Source organism: Cervus canadensis, chromosome 18, assembly GCF_019320065.1.
Source record: "Cervus canadensis isolate Bull #8, Minnesota chromosome 18, ASM1932006v1, whole genome shotgun sequence".
Lineage (NCBI taxonomy): Eukaryota > Metazoa > Chordata > Mammalia > Artiodactyla > Cervidae > Cervus > Cervus canadensis.
The window spans coordinates 50,962,344-50,989,943 of record NC_057403.1 but is presented as its reverse complement, the minus strand read 5'-3'; the positions used below and the strand labels follow the sequence as shown (position 1 = coordinate 50,989,943).

Genomic DNA, 27,600 nt, shown 5'->3' with positions numbered 1-27,600 from the left:
CTTGTCTGTCTGGTGGGAGACCCAGAGTTCAGGATGCTAGTATCTGACTCAAGTGGTCACTGGACCACTCCAGTGCTGTGCTGGGAACAGACTGGGAGGGTTGGGTGTGCAAGCAGGAATACCCAGGAGGAGGCTATTTTAGTAATTGGGGTATAGGACCAGGCTCCCCACTCCTCTGTGGTTGCAGTGGTGGTGGTGGGAAGTGGCTGGACTCTGAAAGATGGTGAAGGAGAAACCAGCAGGACTGCATGTGAGGCGGGAAGGAAGGAGAGGAGAGGAGTGTGCCTGACCCCAAGAATGATGGATGAAACAGGAGCATTGATTAACATCCTCAGTCAGGGGCAAGTTCTAGTCCATCCACACTGTTGTAACAGATGCCCAGGCTAGGGGATGGGGCGGGGAAGGGCGGGTAGTTCTTCCAGTTATGGATGCTCGAAGTCCAAGTTCAAGGTGCCAGCAGACTCTGTGTCTGGTGAGAGCCCCTTCCAGGTTCATGGAACGGGTCCTTTCACTGTACCCTCACCTGGAGAAGGGGGTGAGGGAGCCCTGTGGGGTCTCTTTTCTAGGAACACTGATCCCATTCATGGAACCCCTGCCCTAAGGACCTAATCACTTCCCTGAAGCTCCCCCACCTCCTGACACCATCACATTGAGGGGTCCAGGCTTCAACACAAGAATTTGTCCGGGGCACAGACATTCAGATCATAGCAAGGAAGATCCCAAGTTCTGGTGGGGCCACGTCCACGTAGCTATCAGGTCAAGTGGGCGGTTAGGATCGTCCCCAACCCCAGGCTCGGAAACAGCCCCGTTGTTCGCCCAAGATCTCTGGGTCTACTGCCACTCACTCCCACCAGGAGGTTCTGCTGATTTTCTTGAATTTCTTCGGTGATTCCTCCTTTGTCTTGTCTGCGGTCCCTTCCTGAAACTATTACACTTTTCTTACTGGACTGCTCGGAGGCCCGGGGATCTTGTCGTCTTCCCTCTCCATCGCAGTCGTTCTGCTGCTCCTGGGAGATTCCCAATCTCTCTTCCCTCAGGATCCGCGTCTTCAGCCCCCCGGGGGTTCACGACCCCGAAGGTGCAGCGGTCCAGCCCTGGATCGGCCCGCCCCGGCCCGCGGCGCCGCGGGAGGAGGGAGGGAAGCGCGCTGGCTCTAACCTTGTGTCTGCGGCCCCACAGAGTGCGTCTTTATTGATTTGTTACTTAGGAGAAGTCTCACGTTTCGGTCAAGTGGACTTCGTGCCCAGCTCCGCCCCACAGGGAGTTAGCATACCTGCGGCGCCTGATTCCCAGCCCGCTTTGGGGCCAGGAGCGGCGCCGACCCCCTCAGGGGAACGTTCGCGCCCGGAACCCTCGGCGCCGCGCCGCGTCGCACTAGGGGAACGCGGCTGGGTGCAGGACGCGCTGTGCGCGGGTACTGCGGTTCCTGTTCCGGTGTTGACCCGGCTAGGAGGAGGCGCGCGATCCCGGCCTGCGGAGGTAGAGCCCGCCCCCTCACCCCTCACCCTTCACCCCCCTCACCCCGCCCACCGCGTCCCGTCCCGCCCCGCCCCCTCCCACGCAAGGGCCGCGTCACGTGGGGACCCTGCCTGGCTTTCTGGGTGCTGAGGCGACGTCCAGGCCCCTAATGGTGTGGGAGGGAGTCAAGTTCAAGTTCAACCAGCGTTGGAGGGGAACTTGATCTGTTGTGACGGAAGCAAATCCATTTCCTTCCTCGTTGGCCGCTGGAATTCTCGTCAAAGCACCCCCACACAGTCTTTTACACTAAAGAGGAGGTGGTAGTGAGGGGGACTCTGAAGGATGATTAGGAGTTTACCGAAAAGGGGAAGGATGACAACGTAGAAGCGGGAAGAGGAATCACGTGTTTGGGAAGTCTGTAGCTTTCCAGCCTGGGGAGGGGCGATGTTTGGAGGCCTAGGCAGGGACATTTGGGGGTAGGGGGCATCGGTGCTGAGCCCAGGAGCACACAGGTCCACAATGGGCTTCCGAGGGCCCCTGGCGGTTCTGATGTGAAACGTGACAGACCAGCAGGTCTAGCGACCTTTCCTCTCAGCCCCTGCTGGGCCCCAGCTACGCGCAAAAGATCCACTCTTCAAGGCAGACAGATTAAACCACGGGCCAGGGGTCATAAGCTTCTTCCTTCCAGCTGGCACCTTTAAAATGGTATTTTATGCCCAAATATGGATATGGATTTAAGCATTTGTTTTCTTCCTTTTTGTTGTTGTTTTTTTTTTTTTAATACAGTGTGAATGTCTGTTACTTAAAAATGTAACTTTGAAAACAGCTCCCAAACCGCAGGTGGCGTGCTGAAACAAGTGTTCCACCCCAGAGGGAGAGTGTGATCCCCTCTCCTGCCCCACACCTCCACCCAGGCCTCAAGACAGCGGGCAGGAGGGTGGGGGGAAGGTGGTGCTGACCCATCAGGTGCCATTTTATTCATTTCGAAACCAGCCGCCTTCATTTGAATGCAAGTATCATTCTTATCGAGTAATTTTTGTCACACGGCTCCGTGGTGAGCAAGGTGCTGAGCATGGCTGGTCCACTTGCCTCCCCCCTCCGTCAGTTCTCACAGGAACTGAAGGCTCAGACAGGTGAGGAAAACTCAGAAGAACCAGTGAATGTTTCAGTCTGGGTCTGTTTTGACTAAAATCTGTGCTGTCAACCAGCACCCTGGTTAGGACACGACAGATGTTACCATCTTCCAGGTGTCAGGCTTGTGTCCTGAGAGGGCCGTGCGCCTCAGTGCTCTGACCCGAGAACCTGATGGTCAGAGCACCGAGTGGCCTCTGCCGGGTCTCTGCTGGGCTCCAGCCACCTGGCGGAACCTGAACGCAGGGTGGCCTTCCTAGGAGCAGGCATCTGGCTCACCACAACTCAGGTTTCCGTGCTCTTGGCTGGGATCCTTTCCTGTTGCACACTGTGACAGTGGTCTCATGATGTTGGCTGACTGAGACAGGGAAGATTCATGGCCATGTTGCACTTACTTGGTGGCAGCATCACTCCAGTCTGTACCATGGTGGGTGAGGGCGGCCGGTGACCAAGCGCACCTGTGGTTAGGAGGCAGGGCTCTTCCTGAGGCAGCTGACACTGTCCTCTGCCCTGACCTGATGCTTTTTGCTGCTCCCATGACCTTGGACATGTCTGTGACCGTGGACAGAAGAGCCTGGCAGGCTACAGTCCGTGGAGTCACAAGAGTAGGACACGACTTAGCAACTAAGCCACCACTATGACCTTGGAGGTTTTAGCTCTATTGAACGACTGAAAGATGAGTGGCTTCAGGAGCACATGAAAGCTGTTCTGAAGGGGTGACCCCTGTTCCCACACATTTGGCCGGAGAATAAGTTAGTGCAGCCTCTCTGGAAGCCACTTGGGCCATATTTACCCAGTTGAAAATCACTGTTGTTGTGAGGCTCAAGGGTGAGCAGGAGGGGCCCTTCTCAGCCTCTGCTTCACAGAAACCCCTGGGTGAGCACAGCTAAACATCCCCCCAGCTTTCTTCCCTGCAGGCTGATATGATAGCCCAGCCCCACTGTGCCATGGAACACCCATCTCCACGTGGAGCTAGCCGATCTCGCCACCTCCCAGCTCTGGGGCTCTGGGGTCAGGTCACTGCTGTTGGATACCAGCCTGGCGGTGCTCTGAGCGCCAGTGTAGCAGGCCTTCCAACCAACTTGATAACTGAATTCTTCATTCTCCACGTGAGACTTTTGTGAACTGCTAGCTTTAATTAAGAGAAGAAGGCCGTTGTCTCATTTTTACTTGCTTCTGTCATTTTGAGAAATTAATGAGTTAACTGATGATTACAAACACCCTGTAGAAACACCATCCAGAACACATAATTTTAATATTTTCTTGTTTCTTTTCTGTATCAAAATGTTTGTGCTGGGGTTGAAATATCTCCATTTTAAAATATAAGCATCATTTACTAAACTTTTATTTTCTTGGGCTCCAAAATCACTGCAGATGGTGACTGCAGCCATGAAATTAAAAGATGCTTGTTCCTTGGAAGAAAAGCTATGACAAACCTAGACAGTGTATTAAAAAGCAGAGACATTACTTTGCCACCAAAGGTGCATATAGTCAAAGCTATGGTTTTTCCAGTAGTCACGTATGAATGTGAGAGTTGGACCATAAAGAAGGCTGAGCGCTAAAGAATTGATGCTTTTGAACTGTGGTGTTGGAGAAGACTCTTGCGAGTCCCTTGGACAGCAAGGAGATCCAACCAGTCCATCCTAAAGGAAATCAGTCCTGAATATTCATTGAAAGGACTGATGCTGAAGCTGAAGCTCCAATACTTTGGCCACCTGATGGGAAGAGCCGAAGCCCCTGATGCTGGGGAAGATCGAAGGCAGGAGGAGAAGGGGATGACAGAGGACAAGATGGTTGGATGACATCACCAACTTGATGGATATGAGTTTGAGCAAGCTCCCGGAGATGGTGAAGGACAGAGAAGCCTGGAGTGTTGGAGTTCATGGGGTCGCAAAGAGTCGGACATGACTGAGAGACTGAACAACAGCTAGACTTTTAAAATCTGATCACAAAAGTCATACATGCTCATTGCATAAAAACTGCAGAGAGTGGAGAAGCACGAAGAAGAAAACAAAAGCCACCTGCCACCTGGAGGCTCACCTTCCTGTCCCTGGGTGGAATGTCCCTCCCCTGGGCCTCGCTGAGGGGGCTTGTGCGGTCAGGCTGTGGCCCAGCCCCACACACGTGTGTGCGCCCTGCTTCCTTCAGATCTTCCGGATCACCCAGGTCAGCCCCGGTTTTTCAGTATCAGAAATAATGCTGCAGTGAAGACCCATGGTGAACCTTCACGTACATCGCTGATTATTTCCTTAGGACGCATTTGAAAAACAGCCGTAGGAACAGAGGGCTTGCATTTCCTATTTTCATGTTTCATCTTAAAGGGACTACTGAATGTCCACTCAGATGGCTGAGCCGAGGCCCCAAGCCTCACTAGGCTGGGGGCACTGGCCAGTTAATGTGTGGTGTCTCTTGGGGCAACTCACAGCATGGTCTTGACCTTCCTTGCCCAAGGCCTTTCTCACCACTCATGGTGTCACAGAGTGGTCAGGGCCTGTGGGCCAGCCGGGCCTGGGTCTGGGAGCTGCTTTTCCTGCTCCTCTGTGGCCCTGGGCAGGTGGCTTCCCCTCTCTGTCTTCCTTGGAGGCACTACTCTGACTGCTGGCTCACTGCATCCGTTCCCGCCTGCCCCATGTGCAGTCAGAAGTCAGCTAGCCCTCCTGCCCTGGCCAGGGAGGGGGGTAGGGAGGTGGGCAGGGAAAGTGGGGTTCAGCCCTGTTTTTTCCAGTTCAAGTCCTAGAACCCCAGCTTTTCGCTGGGGTGGTGCAGCCCCTGATTCCCCAGAGGGAGCAGGCAGATGGCTCACCCCTCCTTGGCCCCTTGTGTTAGAGGAAGGCCGCTCCAGTGGTCTCGCTGGCAGCAGTGTGACACTGCCCGTGACGCCCTGTGAGGCCTGGTGGGTAGATGGGTGGGAGCAGCAGCCACTCCTGGCCGTCCATCTGTCTGCTCCTCGGCACCCCAGAAAATGCTGCCACCTCAGCAGGCATCCCTGAACATCTCTCTTGCCTTGTCACCAGCAAAAGTCAGGCCTCGGGCCGTAACCCAGAAACAGGCAGTAGGTTTTCTGTTTACGGTTTCCCTTTGTTTTTGTTTCTCTGCCCTTAAAGCAAATAGAGAAGGATTTGCTAGAAGTGAGAACGGGAAGCACTGAACCCCTGGTTTGCTTTTCAGTGGCTCACTTTCTCTCTGAAACTGTCACGTCCCACATGTTCATCACATCTCTTGTTTTCTCTGGTCCAGCTGAACTGTTTTCTTAGAACTTGTCAGGTTTCTTTATGGTAACAGAAATCCAGAGGTGTGAACGGCTACGAGCCCACCTCTGAACCCTGCATAGAGGGTAAGCCATAAGACACTCCAGCTTTTGGTCACTGCCTCTGAAAGGGGTGTGGGCCACGTGCCCTGGAGGGTCTGTGATGGTGGAGGCCTGGAGCCTTCCGGAGCAGCTGCTGGGCCAGGCAGGCGTCTCCCCTGTTCCAGCTTCTGCCTGCTGGGCCTGGAGGCTGGCAGACCTTGTGTCAGGAGCCCCTGCTGCGGGGAGCAGGTGGCCGGCAGCCTTCACGAGGAGAGGCTCAGGACAGGCCTTCACTGCTGGGGGCTGTGTTTGTTTTGTTAGGTGATTATACAGTACTGTGTGTAATCTTTTTTTTAATGAAAAACAGAGGGCAAAACTGTTTGGTACATGATAACAGACACAACACATTCTCTTTCCCCTGGAGCAAGTTAGTGACAAAGGGAGGCTTGTCAGGAACAGGATGCCTGAATCCAGGGCAGGGTGGGGGGGCTGGGGTGGGGGGCAAGCCACCGAGCCATGGGTGAGGGGCCACCTGCTCATTTTAGCCCCTGACATTCAGAAGAGCCCTCTGGGGTCCCTGTGCCTGTCCTCTGCCCCTTGAACATAGAGAGATGCTTCCCCCACAGCGCAGCCAGGATCAGGCCATTTCCTTGTGCTCTCATGGGCGAGGCGGATGTGAGGTCTGGCATGGTGGCTGGTGGGGGACAATGGCTGGGGGTGAAAGGCTCTGGCTGGACTCTGGGCTCTGATTTAGGAGCAGCCTGACTTGGAATTTTCTCCTGGGTGAGATAGGGTTAACAGATGTTGCCCTGTTTACTGAATAAGGCAGTTGAAGATGAAAACACATCATGATAATATTAAGTGTAGTATCACTGTCAAATAACACTTACTAAAAATCCTCTAGGAGGACTTCCCTTGTGGTGCAGGGCTAAGAGTCCGCTCCCAGTGCAGGAAGCCTGGGTTCAATCCCTGATCAGGGAACTAGATCCTACATGCTGCAACTAACACCCACTGCAGCCAATTAAATAAATATTTTAAAAAGTCCTTTAGGAACAACTCAGAAAGCTAGTCCGCCCATCATCTCCTGGTCAGGGACACTGCTCTGGCCAAGAGCACCGAGGTGGAGCAGAAGTGGGCCTTGGGACAGGGCAGGCAGTGTTCTATGGACCTCGCAGGACGCCCTGGTGCTGGGTGGGAACCATCTTCAGTGGTACTGAGTGGCAGGCGGTTCCTGACTGCCCCAGTTGGGGGGAGGCGTGGAGAGGGTGTGCCCAGGTCCCTGGCCACCCAGGGTGGGTGGGATCCTAGAGCAGGGCATAGAGTCGGACTGGCCCTTCCTCAGGCTTCCTCCTCTCAGGCAGTCTGAAGAATTCCAGGTGCGTGTGGCGGGTCATGGCCCTCCTTCTGGCTGTGTTTGTCGTTGTTTTGTCATCAAGTTGTGGGGGAGAAGGAGGGAGATCTCTTCTCACTTAAAGAACAGACACGCAGGCTGTGAGCATGCCGCCTCTGAGGGTCTGCTTTGCTTTAGACAAGTTCCTGGGTGACCACAGTGGGGCGAGTGTCCGGAGCAGAAGCGAGCCCTGTGTCTATATCCAGCTCGCTGGAGCCTCCAGGCCCCTGCTGAGGGCGAGGGAGCACAGTTTGGGGGGCTGGGGTGGGAGTTAAGGCACCGATCCCACACAGCTAGAAATCCAGGTAACCTCACAGTCAGCCCTCCTGTGCATCCCCAGTCTCCATGTTCATGTCATGGAAGGACGTAAGTAGTTGAGTTCTGTTTGTCCTTGACTTACCTAATTTAGTTCATTGTTTTAGAATCTTGTATGTTTTTTAAAATCCTTAACATAATGAGATTAAACAAAAAGCCATTTAAGTTCCAAAGGCATGCATCGAGAGGGCATTAGTGTTTCCTGTCTTGGGACAACCCCCGACTGGAGGTGAGGCTGCCTCTCCTGGCCTCCGTGGGAGTCAGGCCAGGACAGGCTGTGACCTCAGCGCACTCTTTTCCCACCCAGGTACCGCCAGCTGGCATCTGCTGCCGCGATGCCGTCGCCACACGTGGGGATGGCCCTCCGGCACCTGGCCTGGGCCGTGGCTTCCCGCCGGCTGGCCCCCTGGACACATGGAGCGAGTGGCCACCTGCACACAGCCCCGGCCGCACGCGCGGACTGCGGTGCCCCGGTCTTCAGCCGCGCCCCGGCCTTCGGGGACAGGCTCGCCCTTGTCGACCAGCATGGCCGCCACACGTACAAGGATCTCTACTCGCGCAGCCTCCGCCTGTCCCGGGAGATCTGCCAGCTCCGCGCGTGTGCCGACGGGGACCTCCGGGAGGAGCGGGTCTCCCTCCTGTGCTCCAACGACGTCTCCTTCGTGGTGGCGCAGTGGGCCGCGTGGATGAGCGGCGGCGTGGCCGTCCCCCTCTACAGGAAGCACCCCCGGGCCCAGCTGGAGTACTTCATCCAGGACTCGCGCAGCTCCGTGGTCCTTGCCGGCCCGGAGCATGTGGAACTCCTAAGCCCAGTGGCCCAGAAGCTGGGAGTCCCGCTCCTACCTCTCCCACCCACAGTCTACCAGGGGGTGGCCGAGGACCCCGAAGAGGGCTGGGTGCCAGAGCGGGACTGGAGAGACCGGGGCGCCATGATCATCTACACCAGCGGGACCACAGGGAGGCCCAAGGGCGTCCTGAGCACCCATGACAACATCAGGGCCGTGGTGAGTGACTGGGCTGCCACCTTCCAGAGGGGTGAGCTGTGTCCCTGTGGTCAGTGCCTGCAACAGCCATGGCCAGACAAGTGCCTTCCTGGTGGCCTTCTCTTCACAGGCCCATGACAGCTCTCACCATCACCCCCACCCTGCTAGAAGCACCCAGAGATGTAGGGCCAGGGCCGTGGGACCACCAGCCCCACTGGCCATGTAGAGGCGCTGTGCCCAGGTGCCAGGGTTATGGGCCCCCCGGGCTTCTCCAGCTCAGGATGGGTCACTGTACATGGGGGGAGGTTTTCAAAGAAACCAGCTGCAAGTGAGTACCAGGACGGTGCCCTCAGCATCTTGAAGCGCGGCTTCTTTGGGAAGCAAGAGAGCAGGAGGTGCGTGCCACGGCTCAGGTATTACTCTGCATACTCAGTTACTGTCTTTGTAAAGCTCTGCAGCTGCTTTATTCATCTGTAGTTTATACTCTTCTTGCTTCCGAAATGTATGTGCATGTACAGCAGGAGCAGGAAATAGAAGTTCAGACCCACCAGAGTGAGACCAGAGGTCTGGCTAATTCAGTCCAGCTAAGTCAGCGTGAACTGAGTCGGGCTGGCTGCAGGCCAAGCGAGATTACAGACTGTCTCTGTCTCCCAGGAGAGGCCATCTCTGGGCCAGTATTTCGGGGGGGTGGCAGTCACCACGACACGTACAAGGATGAGCTCGGCAGTGACTCGGGAGTTTTTGGTGGAGCTGGGGAGAAAGAGGTGCTGGAATCAGTAGGCTCAGACTGGAAGCTGGATTCAAGCCTGGGCTTGAATCTACAGGTAGCACCTGTAGATTCTCTGACCGCCTTGGGGGAGAGCTGCCCAGAGTCTGCAGAGGCCTTAGGACCCCAAATCTAAGGTCCTTTTAAACTGGCTGAAGCCCCTGACTGCATGCAGCCCTGTTCTCCAACAGAAGGGTTGGTGGCTAGACAGACAGCCCTGGGTCAGACCCGAGGTCATTTCGTTATCAGCTCCCCGGGATGCCCCAAGGACCGGCCAACGGGTCTCCCGCCCGCCCTTCCCCCTCTTCCTGCCACCCTCCCCCCTCTCCCCACCTTGGCCAGGGAGGCCAGCCCTCCTGCCCTGAGGCTGTGCTGTCGTCCTGCAGGTGACGGGGCTGGTCCACAAGTGGGCCTGGACAAGGGACGACGTGATCCTCCACATCCTCCCACTGCACCACGTCCACGGTGTGGTCAACAAGCTGCTGTGCCCACTCTGGGTAGGGGCCACCTGTGTGATGCTGCCCGAGTTCAGTGCTCAGCTGGTAAGTTGGGGACAAGCTCTTAGCATTGCCGGCCGGGCCCACAGGGGGCGCAGGCACCCAGCAGGGAGTTTCCTGCTGCGGCTGGAGCCAGGGATCCCGAGTTGGGGCTTTAGGCAGCACAAGTTATTCTGTCAGTTCTGGAAGTCCAAGTCCAGAAGGGTCTCACGGAGCTGGGGTCCAGGTGTCACGGGCCTGATTCTTTCTGGAGGCCCCAGCAGGATCTGCTCCTGCCTCTCTCAGATTGTGGAGGCACCTGCATCACTCCAGCCTCTGCTTCCGTGTCCTCATGGCCGCCTCCCTTCTGTGGTCAGACCTCCGCTGCCCCCCTCTCATAAGAACCCTGTGATTGCATCGGACCCACCCAGCGTCTGGTCTGGTGGAGCGTGTCCCTGTGGTGTTGTCTAGTGTGTTTCACTGTCCCTTCTTCTTCGAGAGGTGTGATGCCAAACTGTTTCCCAGAGTGGCGGTTGTGTTCACGTTCTCACCAACAAATGCACAAGGACGCCACATCTCACCAGCATTCATTATCTCACTGTGGTTTAAGTTTGTGTTTCCCTGATGACTGAGGATAGCATTTTTTCATGGCCTTATTTGCATCTGTGTATCTTCTTTGGTGAACTGTCTATTCAGATGTTTTGCCCATTTTAAAGTCAGGTTGTTTGACTTCTTAAGTTTGTTTATTCTGGATGCTGGTCCCTCATCACATAGATGGTTTGCAGGTATTTTCACCCATTTTGGCTTGTCTTCTCATTTTCTTAATGACATCTTTTGAAGCACACATGCTTTTAATTTTTTTTATGAAATCCATTTCATCAGCTTTTTTCATTTCTTAGATCATGTTTTTGCTGCCATACCTAAGAAATCTTCACCTAACCAAAAGTCATGAAGATTTTCTCCTATGGTTTTTCCTTGAAGTTTTATGGTTTTAACTGATACATTTAAGTCTCTGACCCACTTTGGATTACTTCTTAGGTATGGTGAGAAATGGGTCTAGAAGTCCTCTTTTTGGATGTGGATATTCAGTTGTCTCTGCACTGTTAGTTGGAAAGATTGTCCTACTGGAGTGATATGGTGCCCCTGTCACAGATCAATTGGCCATCATTGTATTGATTGTTTCTGGAATCTCGTCTGCTCCAATGGTCTGTGTATCTGACCTTACACCAGCATCACATGCTGTTGAATGTAGCGCTCTAGAGTCAGTTTGGGGGCATTCTCCACTTTCCTCCCTCCTTTTCCCATTTGTTTTGATTCCTCCGAGTCCTCTACCTTTTCCCGTTAATTGTAGGGTCAGCCTGTTGATTTCTGCAAAACAGAGCATGCTGGGGTTTGGGGAGAACTGCTGTCTTAGCAACACTGGGTCTTCCCACCCATGGACGTGGATGCATCTCTACTGACCGAGCACTCTGTCTCTCCTGACGTGTCATGTTGTGTCATCTCGTCCTACACACGGTGACACTCTTCTTTCTCCTCTTCTCTCCTGTGTGTATTTCTGTTGAGACCATCTCCATTGACTTGTGCCTGACTTCTGTCTTTTCTCCGCTGCGTCTAGTCTGTTAAGTGTTTGCAGTGAATTCCTAGGTTCACATAATGTACTTTCCAGCTTATAATGGTTCTCTTGTATTTCTACTTCTCTGATGAAGTCCTTGATCATCCCCCAATTCACTTATCTTCTCAAATTTCTTAACCTATCTATTAATTTATACTCCTTGCCATAATTTCAACATGTGTATTCTGAGGGTCTGCTCCTATTGACTTTTCTTCTTTTCATACAGGCTTTATAATGGGGCGGGGTTGTCTGTAAAAGAACAATAGTTTTCTTTCTACAGAGGCACGCCTTTCCTGTGGAGTAGCTCAGGTGAGGAACTAGTTACTAGCGTCTGATTAGGAACTGGGGCTGGGGCTGCCTCTGGGGGAGGCTATCTGTGTGAGGTGTGCTGAACCCCTGTCCCGCCCTGACCACATGGTGCAGTGGCTCCATGGAGATGAGGGTGAGCACACATGAGCACTTTGTCAGCGTGAGCTGAAAAACTTGAAGCATCTCTATATTAAAACAAGAAACATCTGTTAAAGAGAATAAAATACAAAATTCATGTGACTTCTTCGGATACAACAGCCCCACTCTCTGCCCCCGTTGTGCGTGGTCTGTGCTGCGCTCCGGGCTGCATGGCCCTTTGCCCAGCTGCATCCATGCTCGTCTGCATGGCTGGAAAAGTCTGAGGTGCCACCTCTCCCCTGATGGCGGATCTGAGGCCAGTCCCTGAGCCAGGACCCATCCCCACCCCCTGATCCCCTTCCTCCTCAGACCAGATGCCAGGGTCCCCTGCACAGTGACTCCACGAGGGCCAGGAGCTTCTGTCACCCTGTGAAAGTGAGACCCTCTGACACTTGAGAAAAGGGGGTCCTCTGCTGAGAGCACTATTCCTGGAGCTGAAGGCCCACACACCTGTCTGTGCAGGTGTGTCTTCTAGTCTCTTTGCTGTCTGTGTCCTCTTCTCTTTTTAGGTTTGGGAGAAGTTCTTAAGTTCTGAAGCTCCCCAGATTAATGTATTTATGGCAGTGCCTACCATCTACAGCAAGTTGATGGATTATTATGACAAGCATTTTACCCAGCCTCACGTCCAGGATTTCGTGCGTGCAGTTTGTGAAGAAAAAATCAGGTTGGTGAACATAGTCCACCTTCCCATCTGGAAAGTTCTAAAGATTCGCAAATGTAGCTTACATTTAGTGAGTCAGTTCTACTAAGTTTTAGGAAGCACTGTGTTCTGTTTACTTTAAAATGTGTCTCTACATCTCTCTCTACACACCTGTGTTCTCAGCACAGCTGCCTGGGTTCTGCATCCATGTCTCTGTTCTGTCTCTGGGTCCCTCTGTCTGTCTGTCTCTGTCTACCCACCCGTCTTCCAGTGGAGTCTGAAGGATGAGGGTAAATGTCCTGAGCCCACATCTGCAGGCTCTCAGCAGCCCCCCAACCCCCACTCAGACCCCCTTCCTAAAAGACATGCTGGCTCTTTGGCCCCATCGGTGGCGTGTTTGGTCTCCATGTTCCCACAAGTCTGCAGACCACGGCTCCCCTCCGTTTGTAGTTGGGCAGTTCACTTGAAAGTGCATGGAAGTGACTAGTTTGGCAGGTCTTTACAGACCTGATGACATGTGCACCAAGAGCCCAGACAGCCATGAACTTTGCACCCTCTGTGCATCTGATTCCTGGTCCTTATGAGGAGCTCACGAAGGGTTTCCTGGAGAGAGTTCCCGACTGCCCGAGATGAATACCTGATCTGGCCCTTCTGCTTCCGTTTAACCGCTCTCTGCTCCTTTTCTGTAAGATGCTTGGTGGAACTGGAGCCCTCTGTGAGGATGCCACCCTCCTACGAGGCACTGCTCTGGGGCCCCCAGGACAAGAATGGTGTGCACTGTGCTGAAGCAGCCGTGTGCTCGTGAGAGACTGAGGTGCCTGTGGTTGTGCTGGGCAGGTTGATGGTCTCGGGCTCTGCTGCACTGCCCCTGCCGGTGCTGGAGAAGTGGAAAGGCATCACCGGCCACACACTGCTGGAGAGGTACGGGATGACGGAGATTGGCATGGCCCTGTCCAACCCCCTGACCGCAGCTCGCCTGCCAGGTATGAGCAGTGCCCGCCAGCTGTGTCCTCCCTCTGCTCTGGGTCCTCGGGTGGACCAGTCTACAGGCAGTGCTGCCCTGCTGGGTTAGGGGAGCCTCCCCAGGTGACCCTGGATTCCAGGTGACCCAGAAGCTATGTGCTTGGTAGGGCACACCCGGGCTGGGTGCTGCTTCCTCCAGACCAGGTCACCTGTGGCCCAGAGCCTCCCATCCAGGTGCCCTGAGCCACACAAGGGCAATGGCAACAGAGGAGAAGGCGGGTGTGGGGGGCAATGGAGCAAGGCCCCCACCTGTGCTTGGTGACCTATGTGCCTCTGGATGGCCTGCTGCTCTGGGAGGCCTCCTGCCCTTTGGTCTTCCTGTTCCTCCTTCTCTAGGGCATTCCACACAAACAGCCTTCGGGTCTCAGATCCCTGAGAGGAAACCTGAGGGCAGAATCCAAGGCCTGAGATGTGAGCCTGTTCTGTTCTGTTCTGGGCTCTTTTCCAGCCCTCGTGGTCTGTCTCCTCCAGTTTGTCCAAAACACAGGAGTCTCAGAAATAAATCTAAGGTGATTCTGTGCCTGTACTTCTGTCTGTCCATTCACTTGTCTTGCATGGACAGTAAAAGGTACCCTTCTTGGAGGGGTGGTCTGTGAGTTCTCAGTATGTCCACCATCACTGTCAGGTAGATGACTGAGTCACCTCAAGAGTCTCCCCATTTTGTGATCAGCACCTCCTCCCTGGCCAGCGAGCAGGTCCCTGGTTGCACTCCCTGTCGCTGTGCATCTCCTGGACAGTCACACAGACTCAGCCTCTGGTCCTGCCTTTGGGGTCTGTCTACTCTCATGTGGCAGGACGAGTCTGAGACACATCCTGTGCCGAGCAGCATCTATGGTGTGCATGGGCTGCCTTTTGCTAACCTGTCCACCACCAACGGACACTGGCTTGTGTCCAGTCTTGGACAGTTTACTAGTCAGGCTGTTGTGAAGGTTTGTGTGCAGGCTGCTGTGTGAACATGTCCTCACATCTTGTGGGCAGATGCCTCAGAATGCAACTGCTAGGTCAAGAGGTAGGTGTGAACTGTGCACAGAACAGCCCTGAAGTGGAGCTGATACCCCCCTGACAGATGAGGACCCTGAGGCTTGAGCAGGTGTTCATGCTCTGTTGCCACCAAAGACGGCCAGGTCTGGGGTAAGAGAGGGGCCAAGAGGTGGGCAGGGAATCTCCTGGTCAAGACCAAGAGCAAGCTCAGGCTGGGAGCCGGGACCAGGGCCGGGATAGGATTCAGCAGCACAGGGCCACTCGGGCGTCTGCAGGAAGGTGTGGAGCGTGCTTGGGGTGGAGTCAGAGGCCGGGGAAGAGGGACCTGCGCCAGCGCCCTCCTAGGGTGAGGCCCCGGGGGTGACCTGGACACACACTGACGGGAGGCTGCCAGCACTTACTGGACCCGGCCGAACAGGCAGCCCAGGACCCAGTGCAGGGCGGCCTCCTGCCCCAGAAGCCAGGAGGGGCCATAAGACAAAGTCACCCGGACACAGCTAACAACCATTCTAAAGGGAAGTAGAAGGATGGAGTGACCCTGACCACAGCCAGCATGCTCTTTGGTGGACAAAAGTCCATGCAGTGTGGGAGGGGCTGTGTCCCCGCGCTGTGGGAGGGGTCGTCATGCCGTGTGGGAGGGGTCACGCCGCACGCTGTGGGCGGGTCTGTGTGACGCAGTGTGGGAGAGGACATGTTCCGTGTTGTCGGAGGGGCGGTGTCCAAGCAGTGTGGGAGGAGTCACGTCCCATAGTATGAAAGGGGTTGCGTCATGCACTGTGGGCGGGGCCACACCCACGCAGCGTGGGATGGCTTTGTCACGTGGTGTGGAAGGGGCTGCGTCATGCAGCGTGGGAGGGTCTGTCACGCACCGTGGGCAGGCCGGTAATGTTCACGCCATGGGGGAGGGGCCATGTCAACATCGTGTGGGACAGGTTTCTTTTTGGACTGACAGAAAGTTCTGGAACTCGATAGAGGTGCTGCTTGCACAACGTTGTGAATGTACTATGCCATATACTAAATAACTGCATCATATATAGATTTTGCTTCAGCTTTAAAAACCTTTGGGAGCAAAAGAGGAGGAGGTCCCTAGAACCTTAAAAGACAGGCTGAAATGAACAAGACGGCACCATCTAGCAAACTGAGATCCAGTCGTAGACTCTCCCAAGAAGTGTGGATCCCAGAATACTGGGCAGCTCGTGGAGTTTGCCAACTGGCTTTCCTGGGGGGTTTTCAGTTCAGTTCAGTTGCTCAATCGTGTCCGACTCTTTGCAACCCCATGAACCACAGCACGCCAGGCCTCCCTGTCCATCACCAACTCCTGGAGTCCACCCAAACCCATGTCCATTGAGTTGGTGATGCCATCCAACCATCTCATCCTCTGTCGTCCCCTTCTCCTCCCGCCTTCAATCTTTCCCAGCATCAGGGTCTTTTCAAATGAGTCAGCTCTTCGCATCAGGTGGCCAAAGTATTGGAGCTTCAGCTTCAGCATCAGTCCTACCAATGAATAATATTCAGGACTGATTTCCTTTAGGATGGACTGGTTGGATCTCCTTGCCGTCTAAGGGACTCTCAAGAATCTTCTCCAACACCACAGTTCAAAAGCATCAGTTCTTCGGTGCTCAGCTTTCTTTATAGTTCAACTCTCATATCCATACATGACCACTGGAAAAACCATAGCCTTGATTAGATGGACCTTTGTTGACAAAGTAATGTCTCTGTTTTTCAGTATGCGGTCTAGGTTGATCATAACTTTCCTTCTAAGGAGTAAGCGTCTTTTAATTTCATGGCTGCAATCACCATCTGCAGTGATTTTGGAGCCCAGAAAAATAAAGTCAGCCCCTGTTTCCCCATCTATTTGCCATGAAGTGAGTTTTTATCCTGTGACAAATGTTAAAATAAAGGGCCTGAAACCTTGAATTGAAGGCTCAGACACCAGGCCTCTGGCCCTGGAGGCTCTGTCCCACCTCAGCTGTTCATTACAGTGTCGTTGCGGCCACCACCTGCCCTCACTTTTCCAGGTTCAAAAGTTGATTGTAACTACGCAGGGGAATACACTGAGCAAACTACAGGCATCTAATAAGTGAGCCAGGATGCTGGCTGCATCACCCCTGCCGTGAGGATGCCCACCACCCCCGCCCTGCACCCATTCCACTCCTGCCCCTCACCAGTGACAAATTACAGTCACCAAGGCCCTGACTACCCAGACAGGTGCTCCAGTGAGGCAGACGTGCCCTGCATCTAGCTCTGGGTGCTGGGTGACCCCCGAGGTGACCTGAAGACCTTCTGGGGCATTCAGAGCCCCAGCTGCTCTGTGAGTCCCGCCTAAGGCTGTGCTCTCAGCTGCTGGTGCTTTGCCCCTCAGTGCACACCTGACCCCAGGCGGGATCCCCCTGTCTGTGCATGTGACGACCACGGGTCTCCTCCACCCCACCCCCGTGTGCGCTCAACGTCAGGCATCTCCCAGCACCTCCACGTGCCGGCACTCTCCAGAATCCTACTGACCACCTCTGTTGCTCGTGCCTCCCCGCCCCTTGCAGGCTCTGTGGGGACCCCCCTGCCCGGCGTCGAGGTGCGCATTGTGTCAGAAAACCCGCAGAAGGATGGCTGCCCCTACGTTATCCATGCAGAGGGAAACGAAGAGGACACTAAGGTGAGTCTGTTCACACTGGTGGCAACTGGGCATCGCGCTGGCCGCAGCCACCCAGAAGGCTGGCAGCAGAGGTGAAGTCCCCACCGTGCAGGGCAGCCCCTGGACCAGAGCGGCACTGGTGGGCCTTGATTACGGGCACTGATGTTTGGGGCGCTGTCTGCCATGTGGACAGTGCAGAGCAGAGTGAGGCCAGGCTTCACCCCAGGTGCTTCCTTCAAACCGCATTGAGATGAGTCAGGAGGGCCGCGACTAGGACAGCCGGAGCTGACGGTGTGACTGGCCCCCCAGCCTAACCATCACCCCTTTGGACAAATTCACTGGAAGCGGAGGTACCCACTTGGGAAGCGACTGTTGTCTGCTTTCTGTGTTGTTCTAAGATCCAGAGGTGAAGGGAAACAAGGACTGTGGTCTCGTTTCAGTGAGGCCTGTCACAGCCACAGGCCTGCTGGTCACAAGTGATCAGGGTCACAGAAGAAGTTGGGATTGGTGGGAAGGAGAATTTTTAAGAGATGGTTTTTTCTACATCTGCTCTTTATACTGTGGACTTGTGTTAAATCTGAAAGCAGCAGTGGTTCCTCATTTCAGAGTTTTTCTTCTTCCTGCACACATTCTGGCGTCACTCCCTGCACCCTCCCACCCCACCCCTCACCTGTGCCTGGAGGGGCCCAGGCAGCCCTGCCCTTGTGGACCTTGATCTCATCATGGGAGATGGCAGCATCCAGGAGATGGTTGTTGAATGTCTGAGCTCAAGCACCTGGGGGGGAGCGTGGGTGGTTTTTCCTGTAATTTTATGAAAAATGACAGCAATGCCATGGTCTTTGCATGGGTTGAAAAGAATTTCCAGAAAAAAGGCAGAATGAGAGGAGAATGGAGTTTATTAGGATGGGAGACACTGAGCTGACACCTTTCGTGGGCTAGGAGCCAGTTTTTACAGCCTCAAGACAAAGCTCCTACTGGAAGGGTGGCATTAGATGATTGGTTAGGGTGCTATAACGTGGGTCTTTTTAGCTAATGTGAGGTCAGGGAGCTGCTGGTTTAGGTCCTGGGGACTCATGGCAGTGGTTGCTATGGGACTGGGTTGTTCTGGAGATGACCTTGGTATAGGGCTCCACAATCAAGAAGTATGTTCCTTTAACTCAAGAACCTCTCATCTGGGTTGCTTTTGCTGGGCATGTGCCCTCTTGGCCTCTCCTCCCAGGCGTAATGGGCCTTTAGACCAGCCTTGCTCACATCCACAGTGTGTGGGCAGCTTTCAGGGTGGCCTAGAGGTCCCCAGCCCTGGTCATCACTCCCTGACCACGCTCTGCCTGGGCTCTAACATCAGCCCAGCTGGTCCAGGGCCAACAGCCACACTCACATCCCCGGATCCTTTTCTGGCTCTTGGCCTGTACCCTGAGGTCTCCTCTCCCTCCTCATGGACTCCTGCGCGCACCCAAGTCACCTGCCCCAAACTTTCAGCCCTCCCTGCAGTATCGGGCAGCCTACTCCCACTCCCCGCCACCCTCCAGACGCTCAGCCCGCCCCCATTGTTGGTGTGATTCCAGGGACCCCGCACTGGAGGAGGTCTCCCCAGCAGAGGAACAGTGTGGGTAGCTGGGCCCATAGGCGCCAGTAGCACAGACGGCGTGGGGGCCCCTGCACCACCCTCCTCTGGGTGCCTGAGCACCTTTCTGCGGGATGTCTCAGGGAACCTGCCAGAGAGAAGGTGGGCTGGGGAGCGGGTCCCTTCTCAGTCACAGCCAAGCCTAATGACTTTGCACCTGTGGGGCTAGCAGCCCGCCCCATCCAGCAGCTCCTTCTCCAGCCTGTAGGGCCTTCCTCACTGAAACATGCTCAGAATAGGAGGTTCTGAAGCGGCAGCCCGGGTCCTGAGCGTCTTGACAGTCAGAGAAGGAAGCGAGTGGTCCACAGGGGTGGGGGCTCCAGGACCCTGGAGTAGAGGTGAGGAAGCTTGGGACTTGGAGCTCTAGGCGGCGTGCTCCGGAGTGTTTGCAGTTCAGTCGAAGGGCCCATGGGAATGGAGCTGTCTGGATGGCTCACCAACAGGTCTTTTGCCCCCTCTGCCACGCGCCCCTTCCTCATGCTTGTGCTCACAAGAGGGGTGGCAGCCCACCCCCACTCTGAGGCTGGGTGGGACTCGGGGTACTTCTCACCACCCCGCCCCTGTAGGGAGAAGAAAGCAAGTCTCTGCACAGGGGCAAAACCCGCGTGGAGCCTCCGCCCGGCTCCCTGCACTTATCGAGACATAGCGGCCAGGGTGGGGCCCAGAGGCACAGCACCCAGGCTCAGGCCTTGCTGGGGGTAGCTGGACGCAGGTACTGCCCACTGCTGACGGCCGTAGAGGAGGACGCGGGCTCCCAGGTGCTCACCTGGTCTGAACACGTTGCTGAGAAGTACTGGTTGTGTCCCTGACCTGGGACTCGCAGCAAAACCCTCCAGCTCCTATATGATGACTGCCCGCACGCCACACAGTCCAGACAGGAGTGACTATAATGTTCAGAAGTCAGGGGGTCTACTGCTGATGTGGTTCAGGGGTTTTGTTAACATCTAATTGGAAATCACTTCAAACTTACAGGAAAGTTGCAAAAATACCTGAGTCAGGAAAGCCCGCTGGCCTGCGCCCAGTGCACCTGTCGTTCCCCACACATGCGGGCTTACCCTCCTGACAGTGGCCCCAGGCAGGCGTCCACTCCTGCCGGTCCTTGGCTCACTGCCTACACACCCTGCCACCCCACCTCTGTGCATTGACACCACGTGGCAACTTCCTCCCTGTAGGCTCATCAGGGGTCTTATTTTTTCCATATGGAAATCCAGTTGTTCATACACTATTTGCTGAGATTACTCTTTCTTTTTTGTGAAGTGTATACCTTTTGAATATATGTGGTGTTGTTTAGTTGCTCAGTCCTGTCTGACTCTTTTCCACCTCAAGGGTAGCCTACCAGGCTCCTCTGTCCATGGGATTTCCCAGGCAAGAATACTGGAGAGTGGGTTGCCATTTCCTTTGCCAGATCTTCCCCACCCAGGGACTGAACCGATGACTCCTCCATTGCAGGCAAATTCTTTACTGCTGAGCCCCCAGATATATTTTCTTCCATTGATACGTGATCTGTTCTTCTGCAATTCCACAGTCTTGACCACTGTGACTTTATAGTAAATCTCAAAATTGTAGTGTTAATCTAGCAACTTTATTCTTATTCAAAGTTTTTTTGGCTGTTCTAGTTCTTTTGCTTGCCCATACCATTTTAGAAAGAGTTTGCCTATATCTTCAAAAAATCCTTTTGGGAGCTTGGTGAAAAATGCATTCAATTACATATCAGTTTGGGGAGAGTTAACATCTCTACTCTGAGGAGTCTTTCAATCTGTAAACGTGGTACACCTCCCCATTTACTTAGTTCTGCTTTGGCAGGGGTTGTGTGAGTGAGATCTTCAGCATGCTGCTGCTACATGTTCTGTTAGATTCATACCTGAATATTTCCTCCTTTCTCCATCTCTTACTCCTTTTCCTCCTCTTTTTCAATGACTGTAAGTGCAGGATTTTTTTGGTTTTTGTTTCTAATTATTTATCACTAGTATATAGAAATACGATTGATTCAAGCTATTGACTTTGTATCTTGGTAAATTCATTTTTTAACTTTCAGTTCAGTTCAGTCTCTCAGTTGTGTCTGGCTCTTTGTGACCCCGTGGACTGCAGCACACCAGGCCTCCCTGTCCATCACCAACTCCCAGAGTTTACTCAAACTCATGTCCGTTGAGTCGGTGATGCCATCCAACCATCTCATCTCTGTCGTCCCCTTCTCCTTCCGCCTTCAATCTTCCTAGCATCAAGGTCTTTTCCAGTGAGTCCATTCTTCGCATCAGGTGGCCAAAGTATTGGAGTTTTAACTTCAGCATCAGTCCTTCCAATGAATATTCAGGACTGATTTCCCTTAGGTTGGACTGGTTGGATCTCCTTGCTGTCCAAGGGATTCTCGAGAGTCTTCTCCAACACCACAGTTCAAAAGTATCAAGTCTTCAGCGCTCAGTTTTCTTTATGGTCTAACTCTCACATCCATACATGACTACTGGAAAAACCATAGCTTTGACTAGACAGACCTTTGTTGGCAAAGTAATGTCTCTACTTTTTAATATGCTGTCTAGGTTGGTCATAGCTTTTCTTCCAAGGAGTAAGCATCTTAATTTCATAGCTACAGTCACCATCTGCAGTGATTTGGGAGCCCAAAAAAATAAAGTCTGTCACTGTTTCCATTGTTTCCCCATCTATTTGCCACGAAGTGATAGAACCAGATGCCATGATCTTAGTTTTCTGAATGCTGAGTTTTAAGCCAACTTTTTCACTCTCCTCTTTCACTTTCATCAAGCGGCTCTTTAGTTCTTCTCTTTCTGCCCTAAGGGTGGTGTCATCTGCATATCTGAGGTTATTGATATTTCTCCCTGCAGTCTTGATTCCAGCTTGTGCTTCATCCAATCCAGTATTTCTCATGATGTACTCTGCACATAAGTTAAATAAGCAGGGTGACAATATACAGCCTTGACATACTCCTTTCCTGATTAAGAACCAGTCTGTTGTTCCATATCCAGTTCCAACTTTTGCTTCTTGACCTGCATGCAGCTTTCTTAGGAGACAGGTCAGGTGGTCTGGTATTCCCATCTCTTTAAAAATTTTCCAGTTTGTTGTGATCCACACAGTCAAAGTCTTTGGCATAGTCAATAAAGCAGAAGTAGATGTTTTTCTGGAAATCTCTTGCTTTTTTGATGATCCAACAGATGTTGGCAATTTGATCTCTGGTTTCTCTGCCTTTTCTAAATCCAGCTAGAACATCTGGAAGTTCATGGCTCATGTATTGTTGAAGCCTGGCTTGGAGAATTTTGAGCATTACTTTGCTAGTGTGTGAGATGAGTGCAGTTGTGTGGTAGTTTGAGCATTCTTTGGCATTGCCTTTCTTTGGGATTGTAATGAAAATGACCTTTTCCAGTCCTGAGGTCACTGCTGAGTTTTCCAAATTTGCTGGCATATTGAGTGCAGCACTTTCACAGCATCATCTTTTAGGATTTGAAATAACTCAGCTGGAATTCCATCACCTCCACTAGCTTTGTTCATAGTGATGCTTCCTAAGGCCCACTTGACTTTGCATTCCAGGACGTCTGGCTCTAAGTGAGTGATCATACCATCGTGATTATCTGGGTCATGAAGATCTTTTTTGTATAGTTCTATGTATTCTTGTCACCCCTTCTTAATATCTTCTGCTTCTGTTAGGTCCGTACCATTTCTGTCCTTTATTGTGCCCATCTTTACATGAAATGTTCCCTTGGTATCTCTAAGTTTCTTGAAGAGATCTCTAGTCTTTCCCATTCTGTTGTTTTCCTCTATTTCTTTACATTGATCACTTAGGAAGACTTTCTTATCTCTCCTTGCTATTCTTTGGCACTCTGCTTTCAAGTGGGACTATCTTTTCTTTTCTCCTTTGCCTTTTGCTTCTCTTCTTTTCACAGCTATTTGTAAGGCCTCCTCAGAAAACCATTTTGCCTTTTTGCATTTCTTTTTCTTGGTGATAGTCTTGATCACTGCCTCCTGTACAACGTCATGAACCTCCATCCATAGTTCTTCAGGCACTCTGTCAATCAGATCTAATCCCTTGAATCTATTTCTCACTTCCACTGTATAATTGTAAGGGATTTGATTTAGGTCATACCTGAATGGTCTAGTGATTTTCCCTACTTTCTTCAATTTAAGTCTGAATTTGACAATAAGGAGTTCATGATCTGAGCCACAGTCAGCTCCCAGTCTTGTTTTTGCTGACTGTATAGAGCTTCTCCATCTTTGGCTGCAAAGAATATAATCAATCTGATTTCAGTGTTACCCATCTGGTGATGTCCATGTGAAGTCTTCTCTTGTGTTGTTGGAAGAGGGTATTCGCTATGACCAGTGTGTTCTCTTGGCAAAACTTATTAGCCTTTGCCCTGCTTCATTCTGTACTCGAAGGCCAAATTTGCTTGTTTTCCAGGTATTTCTTGACTTCCTACTTTTTAGCTTTAGGACTTTTTTTTTAATGCCTTGAGATTTTCTACATAAGCAGTTGTTTTCTGCAAATAGAACAGTTTTAATTCTTCTTTTCCAGTCTGTATCCCTCATTTCTTTTTCTTGCCTTATTGCCCTGACTAGGATTTCCCGTATGATGTCAAACAGGAGTAGTGAGAGTGAATGTCCTTATCCTATTTCTGATCTTATGGGGAACGTATTTGGCCTTTCACTGGTAAGTGTGACAGTAGCTAGACTTTTTGTAGAGCCCATTCCATTTTTGATATGCTGAGAGTTTTTTCTCATGGATGGATATTTTCAAATGTCTTTTCTGCATTAATTTCTTCTTCCTTATTTGGCTGCTAATATGATGGATTATGGCCTTCCCTAGTGGCTCAGACAGTAAAGAGTCTCCCTGCAATGCAGGAAACCCAAGTTTAATCCCTGGGTTGGGAAAATCCCCTCAAGAAGGGAATGGCAGCCCACCCCAGTATTCTTGCCTGGAGAATCCCCTGGACAGAGGAGCCTGGTGGGCTGCAGTCCACTGGGTCGGACACAACTGAGCGACTAACTCACATGGTGATTGCACTGAATGATTTTTCTTTTTTTACCATTTACTTATTTATTTGGCTGTATCAGGTCTTAGTTGTGGCACTGGGAATCTTGGTTGCCTCATGCAACAGTCTCTCACTGTGCTGCACGGGCTCTCTAGCTGTGACCCCGTGAACTGTAGCCCACATGTGGGACCTTAGTTCCCTGACCAGGGATCAAACCCCTGTCCCTTGCATTGTACAGTGAATTCTTAACCACTGGACTACCAGCAAAGTCCCTGCATGGTTTTTCTAATAATGAATCAGCCTTGCATTTCCAGGACACACCCCACTTGGTTATGGTATATCGTTCTTTCTATGTAGTATTGGATTTGCTTTACTGACATTTGTTGAGTATTTTTACATCTGTGTTCATGAGGGGTTTTAGTCTGTAGTTTTCTTGTACTTTTTTCTGTCTTGCATATGAAGACATATGCTGGCATCATAAAATTACTGGCATCATAAAATTACTTGGGAGGTGCTCCCTCTTTTATTTTATAGAGAAGATTGCATATAATTGGTGTTATATATTTTATAGAATTTCTACTGAACCGTCAGCCCTAGTGGTTTCTTTTTTTTATTTTTTATTTTTGGAAGGTTTAACTATGAATTAATTTCTCTAATAGACTATTCAGGTCATCTCTTGCATTTGGGGTGAGCTTTGGTAGATTGTGGTTTTTGAGATATTGAATACTTTATGCATGGAGTTTTTCACAGTATTCCCTTATTGACCTTTTAATGTCTGCTTAGTATAAAGTGATATCCTTCTCACAACACATATTGACAATTTGTCTCTTCTATTTATTTTTTTCTTTGTTATTCTTGCTAGAATTTTATCCATTTTTAAAATGTCTTTTTAAAAAATTCACTACAGGATTCCTTGATTTTTCTCTTATTTCTTTTCTCTTTTCAATTTTAATTGATTTCAGTTTTAATTTATATTGTTTCTTTTCTTCTGCGTGCTTTTGGCTTACTTTTCTATTTTTCTAGTTTCTTAAGGTAAAACTTTAGGTTATTGATTTGAGACTCCCTTTTTTCTAATATATGCATTTAATGATATGAACTTCCCTCTAAACGTTGCTTTACCTTTGGTGGTTTAGTTGCTAAGTCGTGTCTGACTCTTGCAACCCCATGAACTGTAGCCCACCAGGCTCCTCTTTCCATGGAATTTTCCAGGCAAGAATGCTGGAATTTCCTTCTCCAAGGGATCTTCCCAACCCAGGGATCGAACCCTTTGACTCCTGCATTGCAGGTGAATTCTTTACCACTGAGCCACCACGGAAGCCTTACCTCTGAAATTTTGATATGTTGTATTTTAATTTTCATTATGTTCAAAATATTTTCTAATTTCCCTTAAAATTTTTTCTTTGACTGATAGATAAGTTAGAAGTATGTTGTTTCTTTTCCAAGTTTAAAAAAATTTTTCTTTTATTGATTTCCAATTTAATTCTACTGCAGTCAGAAAACATAGTATTATTTCAGTTTTTATAAATTTATTGAGATGTGTTTTATGTCTCAGAATGTGGTCTTTCTTGGTGACTGTTCTGGTGCACTTGAACAGTGTGTATTCTGCTGATGAAAATGGTTGATGGTGTTGTTCAGGTTTCTCTCATATCTGTGCTGGTTTTCTGACGACAAGTTCTAGTACCACGTGAGGAGTGTTGAATTCCCCAGCCACAGTTGTCTGTTTCTCCTGTCAGTCATGTGCAGCTTGTGGGATTTTAGTTCCTTGACCATGCATCGAACGCAGGCCCGCAGGAGTAAGAGTGCAGAACCCCAGCCCCTTTACCCCCAGGGAATTCCCTCCTGTCAGTCTTTTGTTTTATGCACTTTGAAAGTCTGTTGCTTGGTGAATACACATTTATAATTGCTCTGCCTTCTTGGTGAATTGACTTTTATCATCATGTAAGGCCTTCTTCAATAAACAATGCAAAGAAATAGAGGAAAACAATAGAATGGGAAAGACTAGAGGCTCTTCAAGAAAACTGGAGATACCAAGGGAACATTTCACCAAGGATGGGAACAATAAAGAATAGAAACGATTCGGACCTAAAGAAGCAGAAGAGTTAAGAAGAGGTGGCAAGAATACACAGAAGAGCTATACAAAAAAAAGGTCTTAATGACCTGGATAACCACGATGGTATGGTCACTTACCTAGAGCCAGACATCCTGGAATGTGAAGTCAGTGGACCTTAGGAAGCATTTTTACAAACAAAGCTAGTGGCGGTGATGGAGTTTCACCTGAACTATTTAAAATTCTAAAAGATGATGCTGTTAAAAGTGCTGTGCTCAATATGTCAGAAAATTTGGAAAACTCAGCAGTGGCCACAGGACTGGAAAAGTTCAGTTTTCATTCTAATCCAAAGAAGAGCAGTGCCAAGGAATGTTTAAACTACTGTACAGTTGCACTCATTTCACATGCTAGTAAGGTAGTGCTCAGAATCCTTCCAGTTAGGCTTAAACAGTACATGAATTGAAAATTTCCAAGTGTACAAGCTGGGTTTAGACAAGGCAGAAGAACCAGAGATCAAATTGTCAACATTTGTTGGATCATAGAGAAGACAAGAGAATGCACAAAAACATCTACTTCTGCTTCACTGACTGCACAAAAGCTTTTGACTGTGTGAATCACAACAAACTGTGAAAATTTTTTAGAGATAGGAATACCAGACCACCTTACCTGTTTCCTGAGAATCCTGTATGTGGGTCAAGAAGCAACAGTTAGAACCAGACCTGGAACAACTGACTGGTTCAAAACTGGGAAAGGATTACGACAAGGCTGTATGCTGCCACCCTGCTTATTTAGTTTATATGCAGAGTACATCATATGAAATGCCGGGCTGGATGAATCACAAGCTGGAATCAAAACTGCTGGGAGAAATACCAATAGTCTCATATGTGCATATGATACCCCTCTAATGGCAGAAAGTGAAGAGGAACTAAAGAGCCTCTTGATGAGGGTGAAAGAGGGGAGTGAAAAAGCTGGCTTAAAACTCAACATTCAAAAACTGAGGACATGGCATCTGATCCCATCACGTCTTGGCAAATATAAGGGAGGAAAGTCGAAGCAGTGACAGGTTTTCTTTCCTTGGGCTCCAAAATCACTGCAGATGGTGATTGCAGCCATGAAATTCAAAGACACTTGCTCCTTGGAGGGAAAGCTGTGACAAACCTAGACAGGGTATTAAAAAGCAGAGACATCACTTTGCCGACAAAGGTCCATTTAGTCAAAGCTTTGGTTTTTCCAGCAGTCATGTATAGATGTGAGAGGTGAGCCATAAAGAAGGCTGAGCACTGAAGAATTGATGCTTTCAAATTGTGGTGCTGGAGAAGACTCTTGAGAGTCCCTTGGACTGCAAGGAGATCAAACCAGTCAATCCTAAGGGAAATCAATCCTGAAGATTCACTGGAAGGACTAATGCTAAAGCTAAAGCTCCAATGCTTTGACCACATGATGCAAAGAGTTGAATTACTGGAAAAGACCCGGATGCTGGGAAAGATTGAAAGCAAAAGGAGGAGGGGGCAGCAGAAGATGAGATGGTTAGATATTATCACTGACTTAATGGACATGAATTTGTGCAAACTTCTGAAGATAGTGGAGGACAGAGGAGCCTGGCATTCTGCAGTCCATGGGGTCACAAGAGTTGGACACGACTTAGTGACTCTGCAACCACGAAGCTGCTGGTAACATTCTGCTGTTAAGTTCATTTTGTTTGTATTAATATAGACTCCTCCTGATACATGGCTTGGTTTCTTCTGATTGATGTTTGCATGGCATATATTGTTCCATCTCTGCTCCTAACCTGCCATGTAACTGTATTTGAAGTGAGTTT

At 50.8% G+C, this 27,600-nt stretch overlaps 1 protein-coding gene across 1 annotated transcript in view; it reads left to right on the top strand.

Annotated features, from left to right (window-relative positions):
• The first annotated feature begins 1,336 nt into the window (after positions 1-1,336).
• The window catches only part of ACSF3 (acyl-CoA synthetase family member 3), a 40,214-nt gene continuing 13,950 nt past the window's right edge, over positions 1,337-27,600 (top strand). The window contains exons 1-6 of the mRNA XM_043436486.1: positions 1,337-1,479; positions 7,891-8,587; positions 9,719-9,874; positions 12,377-12,531; positions 13,345-13,490; positions 17,049-17,161. Of these exons, the coding sequence (XP_043292421.1) occupies positions 7,919-8,587; positions 9,719-9,874; positions 12,377-12,531; positions 13,345-13,490; positions 17,049-17,161 (1,239 nt within the window). The 5' untranslated portion in view covers positions 1,337-1,479; positions 7,891-7,918. The remainder of the gene's footprint in view (positions 1,480-7,890; positions 8,588-9,718; positions 9,875-12,376; positions 12,532-13,344; positions 13,491-17,048; positions 17,162-27,600) is intronic.